This window comes from Grus americana, chromosome 12, assembly GCF_028858705.1.
Source record: "Grus americana isolate bGruAme1 chromosome 12, bGruAme1.mat, whole genome shotgun sequence".
In the NCBI taxonomy this organism is placed as follows: Eukaryota; Metazoa; Chordata; class Aves; order Gruiformes; family Gruidae; genus Grus; species Grus americana.
Genome location: NC_072863.1, coordinates 20,623,848 through 20,642,823, shown reverse-complemented (window position 1 = coordinate 20,642,823; position 18,976 = coordinate 20,623,848). Strand labels below are relative to the sequence as shown.

Sequence of the window (18,976 nt, the reverse complement as noted above, 5' to 3'; positions counted from 1 at the left end):
AGATGGACCTGAACTGTAGCTCTGAAAACACCTCTGGAAGGAAGGAGCCAGACCTGCTAGGCCAAAGGTATGCAAACAAGAAAGAAATAGCAAGCAACTGGCCTAATGTATTTTAGATAAAATTGAAGAGAGGTGTTCATTGACAGCAAAATCCAGCTAAAAAAAGAGAATGCAAGGGCTCTTCAGAGTGCTGGAGGGCACAAGAAACTTGGTGCTGAATCTAACTTCCCACTTGAGTGCTGTGCTGTGCAAAGATACTTGATGGGCGGGGGGTGAAAATCTCAGAGAAACAGGGTCTGAAGAAGCTGAGGAAAGATAGCTAGGCTACCAGTACTGTAACATTAAACAAAAAGATACTTCCGGTCCATCATGGCACTTCAGAACTCAGGGCCTAGGAAATGTAACCTCAGCACGTTGAGAAGAATTTGTCTTTAATTCATCAGTGTAAAAAATTAATTATTTATTTTTTTCATTTATGTGCCAGCTGAAACTAGCTACTAAATATAAACCTGTTCCTTTATTATAGTTACAGAAAGGGACCAGAAAAAGGTCTTGAGAAAACCGTAGACCTGAATACTTTCAGTGAAGCCAAATTAAGTCCTGTATGTAATTGAGCCAGTGGGGATGCAGGTTTATTCTAAAGAGTCAAAGAATTAATTTTAGATTTGTGACAACGTACCCCCAAGCAAAATCAGGCTCAGGATTTTAATCAGTCATGCGGTCCACCTAGGAACAGCTCAGAATTTGAGGAAAATCCCAATTTTCCCTTGCAGTGATGCATGTAACATATCATGTCTTCCATGGATACTCTTTTTGCAGTCATTTTTGCTATTCTGTTATGAAAACTTGATTGTGGGTAATAAAATTTAATGGACAGTGCTCAAGAATGCTTACAGCTAATTAGATGGACAAAAAAATGTGTAAAATAGGATTATTACTAACCATAGAGCTTGAAATTATAGAACTGTACATGGTCATTATGCCCACGCCCATTGAAAGTGTAAGTGACAAAAATCCCCAGGTCTTCATTTAATATTTTTGCCAGTTGTTTGTTATACAAGCTGGCTTTAGCCTTTTGGATCTGTTTTTTAATCAGACACTTTATCTGCTTTATGTGTCTGGAAAGAACAGTGCTGACAGTATCTTGAAAATGAGAGCTGTGCAGTGAGAGAAAGTTATCGAAGCTGGGAGGAAGGCAAAAAATGAATTCTAGAAACAGAATACATTCCTGTTACAGCAACCAAGACCAGGGCCTCTTGGTGTGCTTACTTGTAGCCACCACCAGTGATGCCATATACTCTAAGACCAGATGAGAGAAGCAAAGAGAAGTGCAGATCAGAAAAACTATGTGCCCAAAGGTGCACCGGAAAGGCAGTGGAAAAATCCCCAGTTTGCTGTGTCACTGGGATGTGGCCGTCAGATAGATCAAATGCTGCTGCTAAAACTCCCAGCTAGAATCCTGATTTCTTTTCAACCCCAGAGAAGCTCTCAGGCACCTCAAGGATTTTACCCACCCTTTATTTTGCCGCATTTGATGGAGTGTACTTTCTAACAGACAGACTCAATTCTGGTGGGAACCACCAGACCCTTCACATAACTGACATGAGAAGCCAAAGTCAGAGCAGAGCTGGGGACTAATCTCATTTCCCACACATTAATTCTGCTTGTTTTGCCGTAGACCTGATGATCTGTGAGAAACTCGGCTGACGTGGTTATGCTGTTTCTGCAGTCGTCCCAGAGGTCGTCCCCAGCCCTCCTGACAGCTTTGAAGGTTTGCAGAAAGCTAAGCCTCAGGTAGATAGACAGTGGGGATCTTAGCTTGATACTCATTTCTCCAGTCAATGTCAAAAGACTTGCTCCTCTGGAAATAACTCTCAGAAGGGAGGATTACATTGTGAACACTGTGTTCACAGCAGGAGGTAGTTCAGAGTCCAGGACTGGGGTCAGACTGAGCAAGCAAAAGGTAGAAGTGCCTCTCCAGTCTTAAAGTAAGATATGCCAGGTGAAACAGCGTCTGAGTGACATCTGACATCTGCAGTGGTCCCTCCAGCACTTTGCAGGGTTATTTAAATTCTCTGTGTGTTTCCTGTGTTTCAATGAACACCTTGAGCATAACTCCCTCTCTGTTCACTTCTTGTACAAATTTTGTTCATGCAACCCCTTTTAGCTGGGGCAAATTAGGTGAAGGTGTCTTCAGACATCACCCAAGCATGGAGGTAGGAAGGATAAATAATGCAAACTGGTAACTTTCCATCTCCCCTCTTGTATAAGGACTGGAATTGCAATCAGCATTGATACCTTGATGATCGCACCCCCGAATTAGCCCCTCACTGAGATGAATGGGACTGTTCAAACCTCTCTGAGCCTTTTGTTCCTTTCCCAGGCTGTCTGCTAACTCCCATAGCTGTCTAAGCATCAGATACCCAAATTTTCAGAGTTTCTTCACAGCCGTCATAGGTGGAAGCTTTCAGATAAGAAATCAAGAGGAAAAAAAGCAAGAGGAAGCCAAAAGAAAACGAGGATTTGAGAGAACAGTACCTGTCAGAAGAGACTAGCAGTACATCATCACCATACATCTGCTGCTCCAGTGCCTTGTTCTACTGAAAACATCAGTAGGGAAAACAGCTGTGCTACCCTGAAGCCTTACTCTCCTCTACAGTCTCCCACATGTAGTTCAGCTGTCAGTCAGTGGTTAAGGTGTGAGCCTGGAGGGGAAGGGGGTTCTCTGCTGGCCTTAGACTTCCAGTCAAAAGTTGGTAGTGTCTCCTGCTTTTCTTTACCTTGAAAATGGGGGTGATGATACTCTCTCTTTTGCAGGGAGCCCTAACCGGATGTGTTAGCAAGCAAGGTTTTGCAGGAGGAGGGCCCTTAGGCCCAGGGCTTTAAAGAAAAAGGAAAGAAATTTGAAAATAGTGCCTGTCTGGTAATATACACGCTGTTTGCATTTCTGTCTATAGCCACAGTTATGACTGTGCTTAAATAAAGTTGTCTAGTGTGTAACATATTTTCTCAGCTGAATTTAAGCTCTGCATGGCAGTAATAGAGGTGTCTTGCAGTAGAGAAGCTTCAGCAGGCCTTGGCTGTAAGTAGGCATGTATAGAAATGCATTTCTCGTCTGCCAAAAGCGGTGTTAAATTGGTGGCTGTTTTATCTGATTGAGTCAAAGGGATCCTCTCACGCTACATGTGAACAAGGGTGTATAATATCTAGCTGACAGGATTTAATGGACCTACAAAACTGTCTTCATGGAGAGTACCCACTGATGTTTCTGCACGGTGTTGACTGAGTGATAACACCCTTTTAGTATTATAAATAGCAGAGCAGGCAATCCTTAAAGTGTGCGGGCGTAAGTCAGTGCACAAAATGCCACCGTTGCCCTGACCTGCCTGGTACCAGAGCAGAGCACAGAGACATCCCTTGCTGCACAGACCATGATGGTTTTTTCCCAGCCAGGAAAGAGAAGGTAGTGCCGCGGCCTGCAGAAAAGGTCTGGCATGCCCAAATCAAACAGCCATATAGGACTGCCAAGTCCACGGGCTCCAAAGCCCCATTTTTCCCCTCTCTGCCCCATATCTTAGATCTGCAAACTTTGCCTTAAAGTTAATGAGATTTTTAAACCTACAGAATTTGGGACACTTCCTGTCTGGTTTCTGCATCAATGAAGTTCACTCAGTGACTCACACTCTTTACTTCACACCCTAGAGGCTAGAAACTTTTTTTTTTTTTCCCCCCAGAAGAACACATTCTCATGTAATTATTGAACTCCCAAAGCTCAGGGCTGAAAATAAACCCCAGCAAATGTGGCTAGACTCCCAAGGAAGTGACAAGCATGGCATGACTGTAATCTAGTGTACTCTAGTCGTGCAGACTGTGAGCAGTTATGGAGAGCACGCAACCCTGAAGAAAACTGCTCTCCTGGGGTGAAACAACTCCTTGATATGCTGCTAAGAGTGATGCTGCTTACATGGCCTTCTCAGGCCTGCTTAGCCCTGACTGCATGGTGTGGTTTATCCTCAGTCTCAATCTTAATGCCAAAACAGTTCCTTTCAGAGTCACTTTACAGATAGTGCATTGCGGCTCTATTGGCAGAGATCAGTATCTTGTAAGCCATCTGTACTGTAAGAAACAATGCTGTCTTGTCAGGGAAATGGCGAGAATGATATCCTACTTGTTGTATATCTGTGATTTAGTAGACATCCAGGAAAGACAGGCATATAAAAAGCACAGCTAAAGGTGCGTCAGGAACGCACATATAGGAAGAAACCCCAAGAAGCCAAGAACAAAGACATTCTGCACGTAGATGTCGTTTGGGTAAATTAAACAATTAGTTGCCTTTCTTCTTTGCAGGTTCAGTGTTCGCTATTCATTTCATGTGCAGTAAATCACAATTTTGCTGTATGTCTACCATGATCTGACCTACATTTTATGTAGAAGCCAGGAAAACATAAACCAGTTCTGCAAAGCGATGTTCAGGGAAAGCAGAAGAGCAGTGCATTAAAATTGTAGGTGCACGGGGAGGAGAGGCCACAGCTACTGCCTTGTAGGGACCACACACTGTCTCATGCCTCATTCCTTTGCCAGAAGTATAACTTTCCTGCCTGGCAGAGATATCCGAGAGATGCCCAAAGGACAGGACAAGGACAGAGGTCTGTGGCACCCCAGTAACTCCCAGCAGGTTCCAGACACCAGTTACAAAGGCTCACTGGAAGAAACCAGAAGCAAAGAGCCTTTACAGAGCCTTGGAGGGGAAAGGAGATCAGTATCGAGAGAGGAAAAGAAAACTAGTAGAGACAGCCGTGGTAATTACCACTTCAGGGGTGATTTTCATTCTCCTGCAAGATCTTTCTCTCAGCAGAGATCAGACAGAAAAGGGGAAAGTGAAGCTGTATCAGAAGAGACCTGAGAGGGAGGAGGAGGAGAGAGAAAGGGAGGACAGGAGGGAGGACAGGACATCCATTCAAGAGAACCTGGGAGAGTAAAAGTAATGCCCTGGACCAGTCTGTGAATCCAACAGTGAAGACAGACCCAGGGGCAAGGTATTTGTTAACTGTTTTCTTTTTAAAGTTTGCAAAACATTAGTATTTTAAATAGTTTATTCTTCATTAGCATAATTAAAAATACGCAAGTCTAAACTCACTGAAAACAGAATTAACAAATTAGCAGGTGCAGGAATTTGGAAGCAAGAGGTTTGGGAAAACAGAGCTTGCAAATGTCGGCATTAAGTAGAGCAGTGAAATCGTGCCAAGCCTTATTTATGGATTTGTGCATTTCCTTTGCATAGGCCCACTCCTGCAGCCAGAGGAATACAGCTCAATTTAAACATGAACCCCCTGCAGTTATACTGCAGCTGAGCCTAAAACCAAGAGCATACAAAATAAATCTCTTCTGAAGAAAAACTGACAAGCCTCACCTCAGATGTCTCTTGAAAGCTGAGATATCTTGAATGAACACTTAACTGAACAGGAAAGCAAACTGCAAAATTACATCCAAAAGAAAATGGGAGAAAATTTTAGAATAGTATCTTGAAGAAAGAAAATACAGGAAAAAAAAAAAAAAAAAGTGGCGTTAAGTTATACTGCAGACAATTTGCAGAGGAAGAAAAAAGCATCCTACACCCATGTGAGAAGTTCCCCTTAGGAAGACCAGGGACTGATTTCCAAGATAGTATCCTGCAGATTTTTCAGCATGTGACAGAGTAGCCCTGTGGAATATTTAAAATAAGGTGTTTCCCTAGTAAGGCGGGACATTTCCATTTTTTATTGTCACTTCTTGCGCAACCTTTCATGGGACAGAACTACTGCCCCCCATCAGGGCATGGCCCCAGAAGAAGTAAGAGAGCTTGGAAAAGGGTGCCAGCAGGCTTCCACTGCAGGATCACGGGGCAGGACTGCAAACTTCAGACTTGAGCCCACGGAAGAGAGAGTGCGGTATTCCTGTTAACCACCGTGGCTGACTGCAAGGTGAGGAGCAGGTGTGGGCAGGGGCAAAGCTCCTGCTTGGTTCTCTCCATACAGAAGGCAACAATAGGGCAGGGAAAGATTTCACATCTAATGGGGCTCAGTGACTCAGCTCTCCCGGAGGCATTGTGACTCCAGATTGTTCTGGCATTGTGCTTGTCTCAGTAGGCACCAAAGGATCTGTTGCGCGTATTAAGCTATACGTATATATGTATATGTGTATTTCTGGGCAATCCTGGCCAATTATCACTTGCTGTCATGAAAGGATGAAGCAAGTCACTTCACTTCTGTTTGCTGCAGGTTTCCCATCCATACAATGAGAGGATGAATGCTGTCTGTCTTTTAAAAAGTACTTTTAGATCTGTGGCTGAAAAGCCATGTAAGAGATGGGTGTTATTATTGTTGGTAGCCAAAGGGCACAATGTGCGTGTGCAAAGGTTAAGAAATAAAATGGTTACTCCTACAAATCTCTGACCCAAATCTCTGACTTTACAAGAATGTTCTGGTGGGTGAATAGGCAAGTTTTGCACTGGAGGTGTTATTCAGGAACCTTATTAGGGCATCAATAGAAGCAAATATCCATGTCCTATGCATTTCTTTACTTACAAGCAGTATAACAGTGTTACTCCTCTTCCATGCTGCTTTATGTCTGCGCAGCATTTTTTTGTGTCTTTTAGATTGGCATGCTTAATTCCCTCGAGAACAACATTTTTCCATTTTAAATGAATGTGTTTTTATCTCCTCCAGCCTTTCTGTGTGTCTTCAAAAAACTGTCCAGTTTGCAGTTCCAGGCTCTTTCCTGAGCTATCTTAATGAACTAGGATTTGGCTTTGCTTCTTTATTTTATCTGCAGACTATTCTGTTTATTATCATTGTCAGGGGAAGCTCCCTCCCACTTTCTTTCTATGAAGACTTCTCTTTTTTCTGTATGGCATTTCCACCTCCCCATAAAATACTCCGCTTTACTGCCCAGCCGAGGCAGTCATTTGAGACTGTCTCAACAGAAGTGGCAGTGAAGGATGCTAGGACCAGGCCTGACTTGTGCAAAATCACGACTGAGATAAACTGTGATTGCACTACCATTGCAATCTGAGTCTCCATCATTTTAAACCGGTACATTCAGCAAGACCTTTTGCTGTAGAAATGTTTCTCCTCAGCCCTACAACCATCCAGGTGGCTCAGACTACAGGATTCGCTGGCGAGGTGTGCCTGGGTCCAACGTGGCGGGGAAACTGCGCAGCCACGGGGCTGCAGCCGTGGGAGAGGGGACTGCGCCCTGCGTCGGCTGGTGCTAGTGAAGGAGAGGTAATCCCCCCATGCCAAGTTGTGCTGCATTCAAATCAGTCGCCCGCTCTGAGTACTCAAATATTTGGATTTTTCAGAATTTTCTTCCTCTGTCTGGAAGCCCCTAAGAAATCTTTTTTTCTCCTGTGAAGGTTTTAGAAAGGAGAGATGTCTGAAAGCTTCTCCCCTTTCTGCAGAGCGCAGGCACACAAGTGTCACTGCCAGGCACTAGCATCCTCACGGGAGTGGGGCAGCCGCTCCTTGCCCATTGGGAGGTCTCTTTTTGGTCCCATTTCTGCAAATGACTGCGAAATGCAAGTGCTGTGCTTGCTGCCCTTGGGGCACAGATTCCTTGTGTTCTTGTCCCCAGTGTTCTGTAGCTACAGGGAATTCGGCTTTTAATCCCTCCATATTTACCATAGTTTGGAAATTAACTCAGGGAAGCAGTATTCATGGGTCTTGCACTTTTTCATCTCCAAAAGGTGCTGCAGGTGAACACAGTATTGTCTAAACCAGACTTTCTTTGCAATTGGGAAACATTTATGTGAGAATTGAGCACATGATTTTTTCCTCTTCCTTCCAAGAACCTCCATCTGGTTTGAATGACAAAGTTAGGAACAAAACTAAAATGGAGCCAGGCTAGAGTTACTACTGCGCAGTAACCCCGGAGACTGTGGTCACAGGGGGCTGCAGGTGACGGCTGCCTCATATGCTGTGTCTTGACTGTATTTTTACACGGGTGCCAATGAAAACTGTTCCAACAGAGCGTGTTCAGAAATGGTAACTGATAACCACTAATAAATCCACCCATTAGTGAGATGAGAAACAGAACCTGAACAACTGTCACTGTTAGTTGTTTATAGCTTGCTCTAACTGCCCTTTCCTCATCCCGGCAACTGTGCTATAATCTTGTGTTTTCCTTTTGTGACTGGGTGGTTTACTTGCACTTCAGCCAGGCTGAGGCAGGTCTAACAGTCCATACTGCCATCAGCTCTCCTAGAGACGATGTTCACAGGTTATCTTGTTGATCGAAGAAATGATTACAATGCTCGTTGAGTGAGTGGGAAACAGGCAAAAAAATCTCTTCTTCAAGAGCTGCAGCAGCTAGAGATTACAAGCAGCAGGCGCAGAAACAGTGGCCATAGAGCACAGAGATGATAATGATGCCATGCCACATTAGTGCTGCATTAGCAGATAAGACAATGGGGCAGCTTGCTTGACAGTATTTCCCAGTTCAGTTGACGTCTCTTTTTTGTTATTAGATGGTGGAAAATGAATAGATAGCCCATCTCTAAAGAGTAGGGGACAGAGCAATGACGTCAGACAGACAAAATAAGCTTTCTGTTCTGTCTGGATTTGCAAAGATACATACTATGAATATATTCCAGGGCGATTTTTTTGCCCTTTTTTTTTTTTTAAGCTCATAACAGTACATTTTTATTTATTCACACCTATGTGATGTCTGTGTGGAAAGAAGTGGGAGAATTAGAAACTGTAAATACTTCATTGTATAGTAGCTGCAAGCATGTGCTGCAGCCATTCCATCACCAGGAAGTCATTTTAGTTATTTTAGTAGCCCAGACTGATTTTCGTTGAGGTAATACTGAAATATTCCAGGGATGGGTCAATACTCCCCCCTCCCTTTGCCTCCCAAATAGGAGCTTTGCAATTGGCTCTACACCAGAGGTTGTTTGTCATCCTTTCCATTAAGGCATGCTGGAAGCTGTGTGTTGCTTTCAGGACAGATGAAACCAAATCTGGGCTCCCTAGACCCTGCAAAGACCACACTGATGGAGCTGAAGATATACAAGGATGTTGCTTGTCCTGAATCCAGGGATGACTGTTGGCCCGTGTTCTGCATGGCAGCTTAGGCTGTGTGTGAATCACAATGGCAAGGAGTAGATGTCCTGTTTATTACTGTCCAGAGACCAGAGAAAGCACGCTGAAGTCAAACATATTAACAGCTTTCCTGGAATGCAAACCCTCTACATGTGTGCGTAGAATGAATTTACTGTTTGAGAAATTCAGGCAAGCTTGGTATTAGCTTTTGCTGTCATTTCCCAAGAAAGGGTACTGTTTGTTGTTTGAATTCACTTACCAGAGTATGAGGCTCAGCAGCCTCATACCAACTTGCTCACAGGCTGTAATGGATTCTGGTTTAAGCCCATATATCTAGGGCTTGTCCAGATTAATATGAAATGCTGCAACTTCTCTGTAACTAGACTGAAACTACTGAAGCTAATGAAGGTTATAACACAAACTAGAGGTTTCCTAATACTTTTTCCTTGGTGATTTTTACCCTTAAGTGACGCCAGCACATCCTGTTCAGGCAAGAGGCCTTCAAAGTCATGTGCGATGGAGGAGTAGGTAACAGAAATATGCTGAGCTGAGCCAGGCGAGTACAAATCTTTCTCTTCATGGCAAAGCAGAGTCTCCCAGAGAAGCGTTTTCCCATGCACTGTTAAAACTCAGGGCATTACTCATTTGGATGAATTAAGCAGCCTGCCCACAAAATGTAGTTGACTGTGTATCTATCTACTGAAATGTTGTTACACTGTGTATTTTAAAATACAGCTAAAATATACACTAAAATACACATTTAAGAAGTTTCCCATTGAGGAGAAAGTAGCTTATTTAAGTCACAGATGTACAAAACTTGAATGTCTGGACAATACCTTTTTGCAATACAGTTCTGCTGAAGAGAACATCAAGCTTAGCAGGTGGAGATGGAGGACAGAGAACCACTGGGGGCAAAAGAGAGAATAACTTTTCTGGGCTGCTACAGGTGATCATTGCTAGCGGTGAATCAGTGGTAGCCCACCTCTGCAGCTCCATGGAAAAAAGCCTTTTGAGAACATCCTTGTCCTGTGAAGCAATGGTCTGCTCCTGTCCCCAGCGTTATGAAGGACTCAAGTGCTGAAGCAGTAGGTTCAATAGAGAAACCTAGCAAGAACAGAATAAAATTCATAGCTGGCTTGAAAAGGAAAGCAAGGAGTATCAAACAACTCATCTTTTTAAATGGTCAGGCTTTTGATGTGAGTTCTTCTCTATGGTCAGGTCAATCCAGAAGTGAAGAAGGGCTTGTGTGCTGGCAAATTTGTCAGTTTTGTTTTCAACTACAGCAGTTAGATATAACAAATGCAGAAGTCTTTTCCTGCAAATTTTCCTTACTTACATCTGCGGACGAGTATAGTTATAATGGAACCTTCCATCTCTCCAAAATTAAATCTTCCTTTTCCATCCTGAATACCAGCCTCGGCCACCAGCTAGCTGACTTCGATTCTGCAGAGATATGGTGAGGTGGAGCCTTGCATCTACAAAACCCCTGCGAAACCCATGGGATGTTTCAGGCCTGTAGAGCTCAGCCTGACACCAAGGCCAGTTTCATTGTTGTCTTCTCTCTAGGTTCTTCATCACTAGAGTATGGGAGAGCCCTTCAGCTCTTCACCAAGACAACATGATTCACATCTGTTACATGCTGGCTTTTAGGCTCTCCCCATGGGTTTAAATGTATGTAGTGGAGTGTCATGATTTGTTGTTTTCCTCCGAAACACACATGCAGCTGTGCTCCTCTGCTTGAGAAGGCAAGGTCAAATCAAGTGCTTTGCACATGGAATGGAGAGTGGTAAATTTTGCAATGCTCCTTACTTCCTGGGCAAGCTTGTGCTTATAGAGTCATACTGGCTCTCAGTAAGGCTGTGTCCAGCAGCGATGGCTTATTCATCTAGTAGAGAATTCAGCTGTGCCAAGATTTCCATCCTCCAGCATTAGGTGGCCTTGTAGATGTCCTGGACTGACATGATTGAGCACCCTAGAGCCGGAAGACCGAGAACTGAGTTTGATTCTTAAGTTTTAGTTAGGACCACTGATTGCTCAGAGAGGAACAGGTACTTTCTTAAGCTCAACAGTATCTCCAAGCATACTACATATGCGATATCTTTTGTAATGATATTTTTATATATACATATATATATATATCCCCATATGCAGTTGGTCATGATTCATCAATTGATTATACAGCGGAAGAAAATTATACCAAAGAGCTGGCCTTTCCAAATCAAACATATATATCTTTGATAATTGTCACCCTCCCCAGGAAGTTAAGAATTGCAGCTGGGACTTGAGTCAAATTATGACATTTTGAGTTACTGGCAAAGAATTTTCTTTGGGCTTCTGTAAATTTATAATCTGAAGTTTGAGGTTGTCTTCTTTTACAAACACTTCCCAGATTAGAAGGTTACATGCAGTACCCCAGTGACTGTATGTATTCTTAACTATGCCTGAAGTGATGATGAGTGAAAAACATTCTAATAAGAATTTTTCTCTGCATCTTTTAAGGACATATCCTCCAATGTAAATCATGAATGACTGCAGCCTTGCATTTTTATCACATACTCTATTAGTGCTCTCCCTTTCACTCATCTTGGGCAGGGAAACTAGATTACTCATCTCCAATTTTATTAGCTGTCGGTTTCTCATTTTTGTGTTGTGCTGCAACCCTGCAAGTTTTGGAAAGTACTTATTCCAGGGGAATGATATATCTTATATAACTTATGAGCTGAATATAAAGTTTCTGAGATCATGGGGCCTTTGCTGAATGGAATTTACACAGCCATATACACTAGAAGGTCACTGCAATTTTATAATTTTAAAATATTTCTGAGATTGTACATTTATTCAGTAGTGCATCAAGAAAAAATTCTGCTTCTGACCAAAAAGGTGGTGAGTGTGATGCAGAGACATCATGAGAAACAGTGAGACAGCATTGCAATCCAGTTCCCACTGAACTCCATGGAAAAAGCAATTTTCTGGAACAAGAGGGTATCTTTGCAGAAGGAAAAGAATTGCGGAATGTTACAAGGTCAGTTTTATTTCCTCAAACTGTGGGAGGTATAAGCTCAGTCAGGCATTGTTAGTAAATAAGATCTAGAGCACTTAAAAGAAGGATCCAATCACAGATTCAATTGGTCCATTAACTACATGTAATATTATTTACCTAAGTGGCCCTTCTGGACTGTTTCATAACTTAGGTTTATAACCTTTTTAAAAAAGATCAATATTACTGAGCACACAGCCTCTGAGCATGATGAAAGAGTCAGGCCATTTTAGCAGTTATGGTCCATGATTTCCAGACCTGAAGTCCAGATTAGAAATGCAAAATGAGGAAAATACTCTCCCTGAAATACTAAAAAGAAAAAATAGCCTTGGAGAGAAGGACAGAGGGAAGCAGCAAAGTAAGATGTGTTGCAAGAGATCAGTTCTTTTATTGGGCCAATACAACTAGCAAATACAGGCAGGCTTTCCAGCACATAAACCCTTCTGCAGATTCGAGAGAGAAGATGTAGTGACATTTAAAGCCACACACACAGTTTTGCCAACATGTGTCAGAGTGAATCTCCAGTAGGAGGGAACAACCAGCCGCTCTATTTGCAACTTGGCAGATGGGGTGTTTTGTTGTCTGCTCTAATGTGCGGTGTGAGTTGGCTGCTCGTGCTGAGTCCCATCAAGTGGGAAAGGTAGCTCTTGTCTATTGATCTTGTGTTCAAGATGCAGTGTTTGATTTGTTCCTCAGGTAATCAGATGCTCACATCATCTGGGAGCGATGAGCTCCAGCATCTAAATTCAATACCCTTCAGGTCTCTGCTGCCTCCATTACACAGGGAGCTCAGCAATGAGGAGCAGTGGCACTTTTCCACCTCTTAATCAGCATCATGAAAAGTCAGATGATAATAAAAGCAAATAAAGGCCAGCAAGGTCCTATTTTATAATGGGCCTAGTGACTACACGGATATAAACTGGCACTGGCTCCCACCCTTTCAGTTATATCACCCCATTTCATAGGGGTCATTCTGATTCCCATGAGACAGTGGCATGTGGGAGTGTGTTGTGCGCGTCAAGTGGGAAATGAGGGATGGTTCAACTGCTAACAGATCCTAAAATAATTTCTAGTGAAAACTCATGAAATTTTTAGTGGCAAAAGGCGGTGCTGCCGAGTGACCTTTGCCTGTCTGTCTTCATTAACCACGTCTCTAACTAATGGCTGCTATTCAGTGCTTCCCCTCTGCTCTTCTTTCTCCTTGCCCTCTCCTCACTGCTCACACATCTCTCAGGCTGCCCCCCCGCCTTTTCCCGTGCTACCACACATCACTCTCAACTTCGTGCAATTTTCATGATGTTCTCTCTCCAACAAGAAACATTTGAAAGGAAAGCTAATTTTCGTTCTTTCTGTTGTCTTCTTCCCCTTGGTGCTGAAGCGATCTCTGCTTCACCTGGGCGTGATACATCAGTATGATGAGCTGATCATTTGGTACCAAGTCATGATCCAGGGTGGGAGACAACGCAAGGGTGTTGAGGACAGTGCAGTGTCTGTAGAGAGTGCTGACTGTAGATTTCTTACAGATGGTGACATGTATAAAGCCACTTCTTAGAGCCTCAGCCCTCAACTGAAGTAATATCATTCCCTTGTGATTGTAATATGTCCTTCCTAAGAGTCCAGTCCAAAAGCAGGCAGCAGGAGATCCCAGCAAACCCACCTGTGGCAGCTGTGATGCCATTTCACTCCTCAGAGTGAAAAAGCGGCCCTGTTGGTGCAAGGGATAGATACGTCTGAACTGAGTGTTGGAAGATGCAGAGACATTTTTGCAGGGATAGAAAAACCATTTTATGCTATTAGACAAAGGAACGTGGCTGGAAACCTTCCTTCCCCAAACCAGTCAAGCGGTTTCTGCCAGGTATGGCTGCTTTTCAAGGGCTAAAGCTCTCATTTCTGTGCCAGGCAACATAGCAGTGGTATCAGGCTGAAATGGCTTGAAGATTTTGACTAACAGTTCGGGGAGAAGGGCGACTCGAATGGAGAGAGGTGGCAGAGTCCAAATGGAGTGGTAAGTCCTCTTCTCCTTGTGTAGTTTGTTACGTGCTTCTCTTAGTTCTTCTACACCTGTTTGTGCTGCAGGTATCACCATTGCATTAGCCAGTCATTGGATATTGTCTGATGCATCTGCAATCAGGCATAGACTGGAAAAAACTTTTCTTGCCCCAGATATTAACTCAAGTAGCAGAAAATGCCTCTCTGTGAAGAGAATTCATATGGAAAACGTGCATTTTCAGGCTCTCTGCACAGATTCCAAAATTTTAATGTGACTATGTTTCTATTTTCGCTACCTTTCAAGTACTTCATTGTTTCTACTCTCTAGGCACGTATGAATTGCCTACCCCTTTTCTTACCTGGATTTCATCAATATTTTTGTCATTTTTTAATTGTTAAGCAGGAGACAGTACCACTCCAGGAGATTGGTGGTGTTGGGAAGCGACAGCTAGAGAGCGGTGATCCTTGGGCTCATTTGTTCCATCCACATCTGCTGAAATCTTCCATGTAATCCAGGCAGACATATATTTATTTTGATACTGCATGCTATCATTTCCAAACCCAGTCAGCAGTGTGTGTTAGGCTATGTAGATGGCGGCATGAGAATTCAGGGCAAATCAATAATTTTGTGAGTCTTTCCTGTTTGGTTTTATTGCAGCTTCTTATGTGCTTGAAGTATTAACTAACTGCTTTCTTGGACTGGGGTTGTACTGGCGGATGAGATCTCACTGAGAAGTTAAGATATCTGAAGCTTTCTTTTCTTTCTACAAAATGGTTGGAAAGGAAAAGGATCCAATTCTGGCATGATGTTTCATAAGGTGACATTTGTTATAACTCATTGCAAATGTTACTCACCATCTACAAAATATTCAATTAAACTGAAGAGCAGTGAAAAATACCCAGTTCCACTTTAGCAGCTGCGCTTGTCATCAGAATCCCTCAGTTTTTTGGAGCCAGCAGATTCTCCCTGGAGACTTCCACACGGTAGCTACTGTCCTCTGCCACCGGTTGGTGTTTCCTCCTCCTGTGAGCCAGATGATTGTCACACAAGGACAAAATTTCCCTTCCCATTTGGGCTTAGCCTTACTTTCCCAAAGATCTCTTTGGTCCATGCTTGTTATCAGACTTGTTCTGCATCCTTTTGTGTCTTGTCAGTATTTCAGTGGGAATTGGCTGGACCCTGCAGGGATAACATTTTCAAAAACAAAATTTGAAAAATGATCTGTGATCCTTAGTCCTTTTGAAAATCGGAGTAGTTGGTTATACATGTAGTTTATTGAGACTTCAAGCTCCTAAGTTACTCGAGATTGTTCCTTAGTTCTAAAAGCTTTAGTGGCATAACGTTGCAGTAGAAAATAAGCCAATATATTTACGATGGCTTCTGTTCAGACCATAGGTCCTTTTGCCTCTAACGCCTTTGTGTGTGTCTTCAGGTTGAAGCATATGTGCAGAGAGCTGTAACTCTGGAAATGTAACAAACAAAAACTTTTCTCGTACTGGTTGGAAACCAGGATGCTAAGAGAGCACATTTTTTGAGATGCCAAACTCGTTACAGATCTCTGCCTCCCTAGGAAATTCGCAGATGTAACTTCGCTGTATGCTACAACCACCCACTATTTTGCAGTGTCAGCTGGGCTGGAGCTCAGATCCACCCACTCCCGCTGCACCAGGCCCATTACACTGGAGCTGAAGGCAAAATGCAAATTGGCTCTGCTGAACACGTTTGCCTTATGGCATGCAGTGGGATGGTAAAAACAGAACCCATGGCATCTCACTCCCAGTTCGGCACCTGAACCACAAGATGCTCCTTCTCATTATCTCTTTATCAAAACCTCCTCTTTCCCCTGGATAGGGCACTAAAATGGAACAAACCTCTGGGTAATTTGCTGCAGGAAGCAACTGAGCTTTGGGCAAGGAGATGGGAGTAAGTCATCAATTAGTTATAGCTGCTGGTGTCCCATGGTCCTGATTTGGTGTGGTTTATCGATGCCAAACGGAGGTAGATAAGCATAGCTCCTTTTTTCCTTATGAGTGAATACCTGTCCAGCCCATGTTTCCTACGACTGATTCAGTCACCTGGCAGGCTCTCTGAGCCATGGGAAGGAACAGTAATTCATTCAGTTTGCTACACTTGTTCTGGGGCAGGATTTACTTCTCGTTTTCCTAGACCATAAACAACATCACTGGCTCTGGAGAGTAAGAGTGGTGACCTTCTATAGCAGCCTGAGGAGAATAAGAAAATACATTTAAAAGCATACAAGCTTTAAAAATGAAACTGTGACCTAGTCAAAGAGTAAACATTAGGGAAAAATAAAAACCTATTTTAAGAGATGGAAGCAGAGAAGAAGCAGCAAAAATAATCAAAATAAATCTTATTACTGTAAATAGCTGGGTGTATATCAGCAGCTCCCATCACTGACAGTTCAGAGATACTGAGGACCTGGCTCAGCAGTGAAAAAGGAGGGGCATTGAGTGGGAAATAAAGCAAAGATGAGAAATCCATCTATCTGCACATGTGATAGATTATCCATAAACAACAAGATCATGCTTCTGACCAGATAAAAGAAATCAATGGCATAGTTAAACCAGATTTAAAAATATACTGAGTGTCTGTTATTCTGCGTACCTCTTCTAAGCAGTACTGTAACCTTTATTTTTTTAGGTAGCCTTTCAACGTAAGGTTGCTCAGGGGGTGTTACAGTCACCGCGTTGAGAATAAAGCAGCTTAAAAAGGGATCGGAAGGTTTTACTGCGACGGACCTTTTGAAACTTGTCCCTTGTGAGGAACAGATAGGGATTGCTCATCTGTTTTGTCACTTATGCATGCTTCTTCTTCCCCCACAGGTTGCCCGGTCACTATGAACAATGGCCCAGCTATACTACAAAAAGGTAAACTATTCACCGTACAGAGATCGGATCCCATTACAGATCGTGCGAGCGGAGGCAGAGCTCTCAGCGGAAGAGAAGGCCTACCTCAACGCTGTGGAGAAGGGGGACTATGCCAGTGTGAAACATGCCTTGCAAGAGGCAGAGATCTACTACAACATCAACATTAACTGTATGGATCCTCTTGGTCGCAGTGCCCTTTTAATAGCCATAGAGAATGAAAATCTGGAGATCATGGAGTTGCTTTTGAGCCACAGTGTGTATGTGGGAGACGCTCTGCTGTATGCAATACGGAAAGAGGTGGTGGGAGCTGTGGAGCTGCTGCTGAATTACAGGAAGCCGAGTGGTGAAAAACAGGTTAGTTGAGTGTTCCACTTCAGTTTGAAGCTATTATCCTGCCTTAGGAAAGTGGTACTGCACAGAGGGGTCATAAACCAAAATCCTTAATGTAGCTCCATTGCTTTAAAGGCCCAGAGTAGGTGTGGACAGTCCTATTTGGATGACAACTTGCCAGTCTGAGCAAACATGTTCTGCCTGACTCAAATACTCAGCATTTTCAGTTTCACTCAGTGTTCTTTTCAGTCTTACAGTGTTTGTGAACATACTGATTTATAGGTTGATTTATAGGCTCGCACTTTGTAAAGGAATTTGGGGCTGTCTGAAATTATATTACAATCTATAAATATGAACTATTGCCATGCTGTTGTACTGATATTAAGTGGAATTGCTTTTCATAAGCAAATCCTGAAAACATACAAGCTTATAAATAACTGTAAGCAAGCAAGCAGTCTGCTAGGTTTCAGTACTTAGCTATAGTACAGACATATCATCTTGGTCCCCATCTCCAGAGAGCTCTAGTTCAGAAATGCTGAGGCAGTACATAATGTTACAGCATGAGCTAAGCTGCTATATATCTGAGCAATGAACAACTATGACTTGTAGGAAGGATCCTTAGCTACAAAGCCATCAGTAAGTTACATAAGGATCTTTGTGAAAAACCACAGTCTGAATCCTGTCACTTCAAGTGTCACATATCACACTGTCCCTGACGTTTCTTTTTCTTTCTGCTTCTTTTCATTTGCAAGTACTGCTGCCAATAACTAGAATAGTTGATACACATTACTGACCACTGACAATTTTTGCATGTTCACTGCTTAGCAAGGAACATTCAAAACTTGGATAATTCTTATATATCAAGCCTCATTTTGAAGTCTACTTGAACACATCCCTCTGTGTGTGAAAGAAGAAAATTGTTAATACCAGTCAATCACAGAAGAAAATGTTTTCACTGGATAGGCCCCTTAGTACATAGTTGTTCAATAGTAATTTTATGTAGCCAAAGCAAACAGTAAGGATCAAGCCTGACAACATTCAGGAGAGCTCAGATTAATATTTAGAAATGGCAGCATTCTGCATACTGTAGCGATGTGATTCTAATGTGTGGTTTAAGCCCTAGAGAGATGAAGAATCTCTTCTATCAGATCTAAAAACTGAAATATTAGTACTAGGTTTTAGTTTGACAAAATGTAAGCAGCAAAATATGGCCCATACATGAAGAATGAGCCATTTTTCTCTTGGTCTTCTAAAAAGTTTGACCATCCCATAGGCCAACAGGACAGAAAATAGCAGAAAAGTTTTTTTCAGTAGCATGAGGAACTGTTAGAATTATTGCAGGTTTATGACAAGTTTCTCCTGAAATGTCACAGAAAGCAAGTGATGGGATTCATGTGGATTTCTGTAAGATCTCTTGAATACCAAAACTCAAATTCACAGCCTTGCTGGCTTAACTGGACAGAGGTCCATGAAATAAGGTTGATTTATTGCAGCTGAAATTCAGCTCCAACGTCTCTAGTTCAGGGATACATTTCATAGTAGGTCTGTTTCTTTTTTCTTTATCTCTACGCTGGTGTGCAGCTACCCTTCTGTAGCTAGGTTTGTATCTATCTGCTGCGAAGTTTACAACTTGAAGGAGAACGTGTGTGGG

General features: G+C 42.7%; 1 protein-coding gene across 1 annotated transcript in view; it reads left to right on the top strand.

Moving 5' to 3' along the window:
- Window positions 1-18,976, top strand: part of TRPC5 (transient receptor potential cation channel subfamily C member 5) — a 94,238-nt gene that overhangs the window by 14,024 nt on the left and 61,238 nt on the right. The window contains exon 2 of the mRNA XM_054839937.1: window positions 16,951-17,349. Coding sequence (XP_054695912.1) covers window positions 16,972-17,349 — 378 coding nt within the window. The 5' untranslated portion in view covers window positions 16,951-16,971. The remainder of the gene's footprint in view (window positions 1-16,950; window positions 17,350-18,976) is intronic.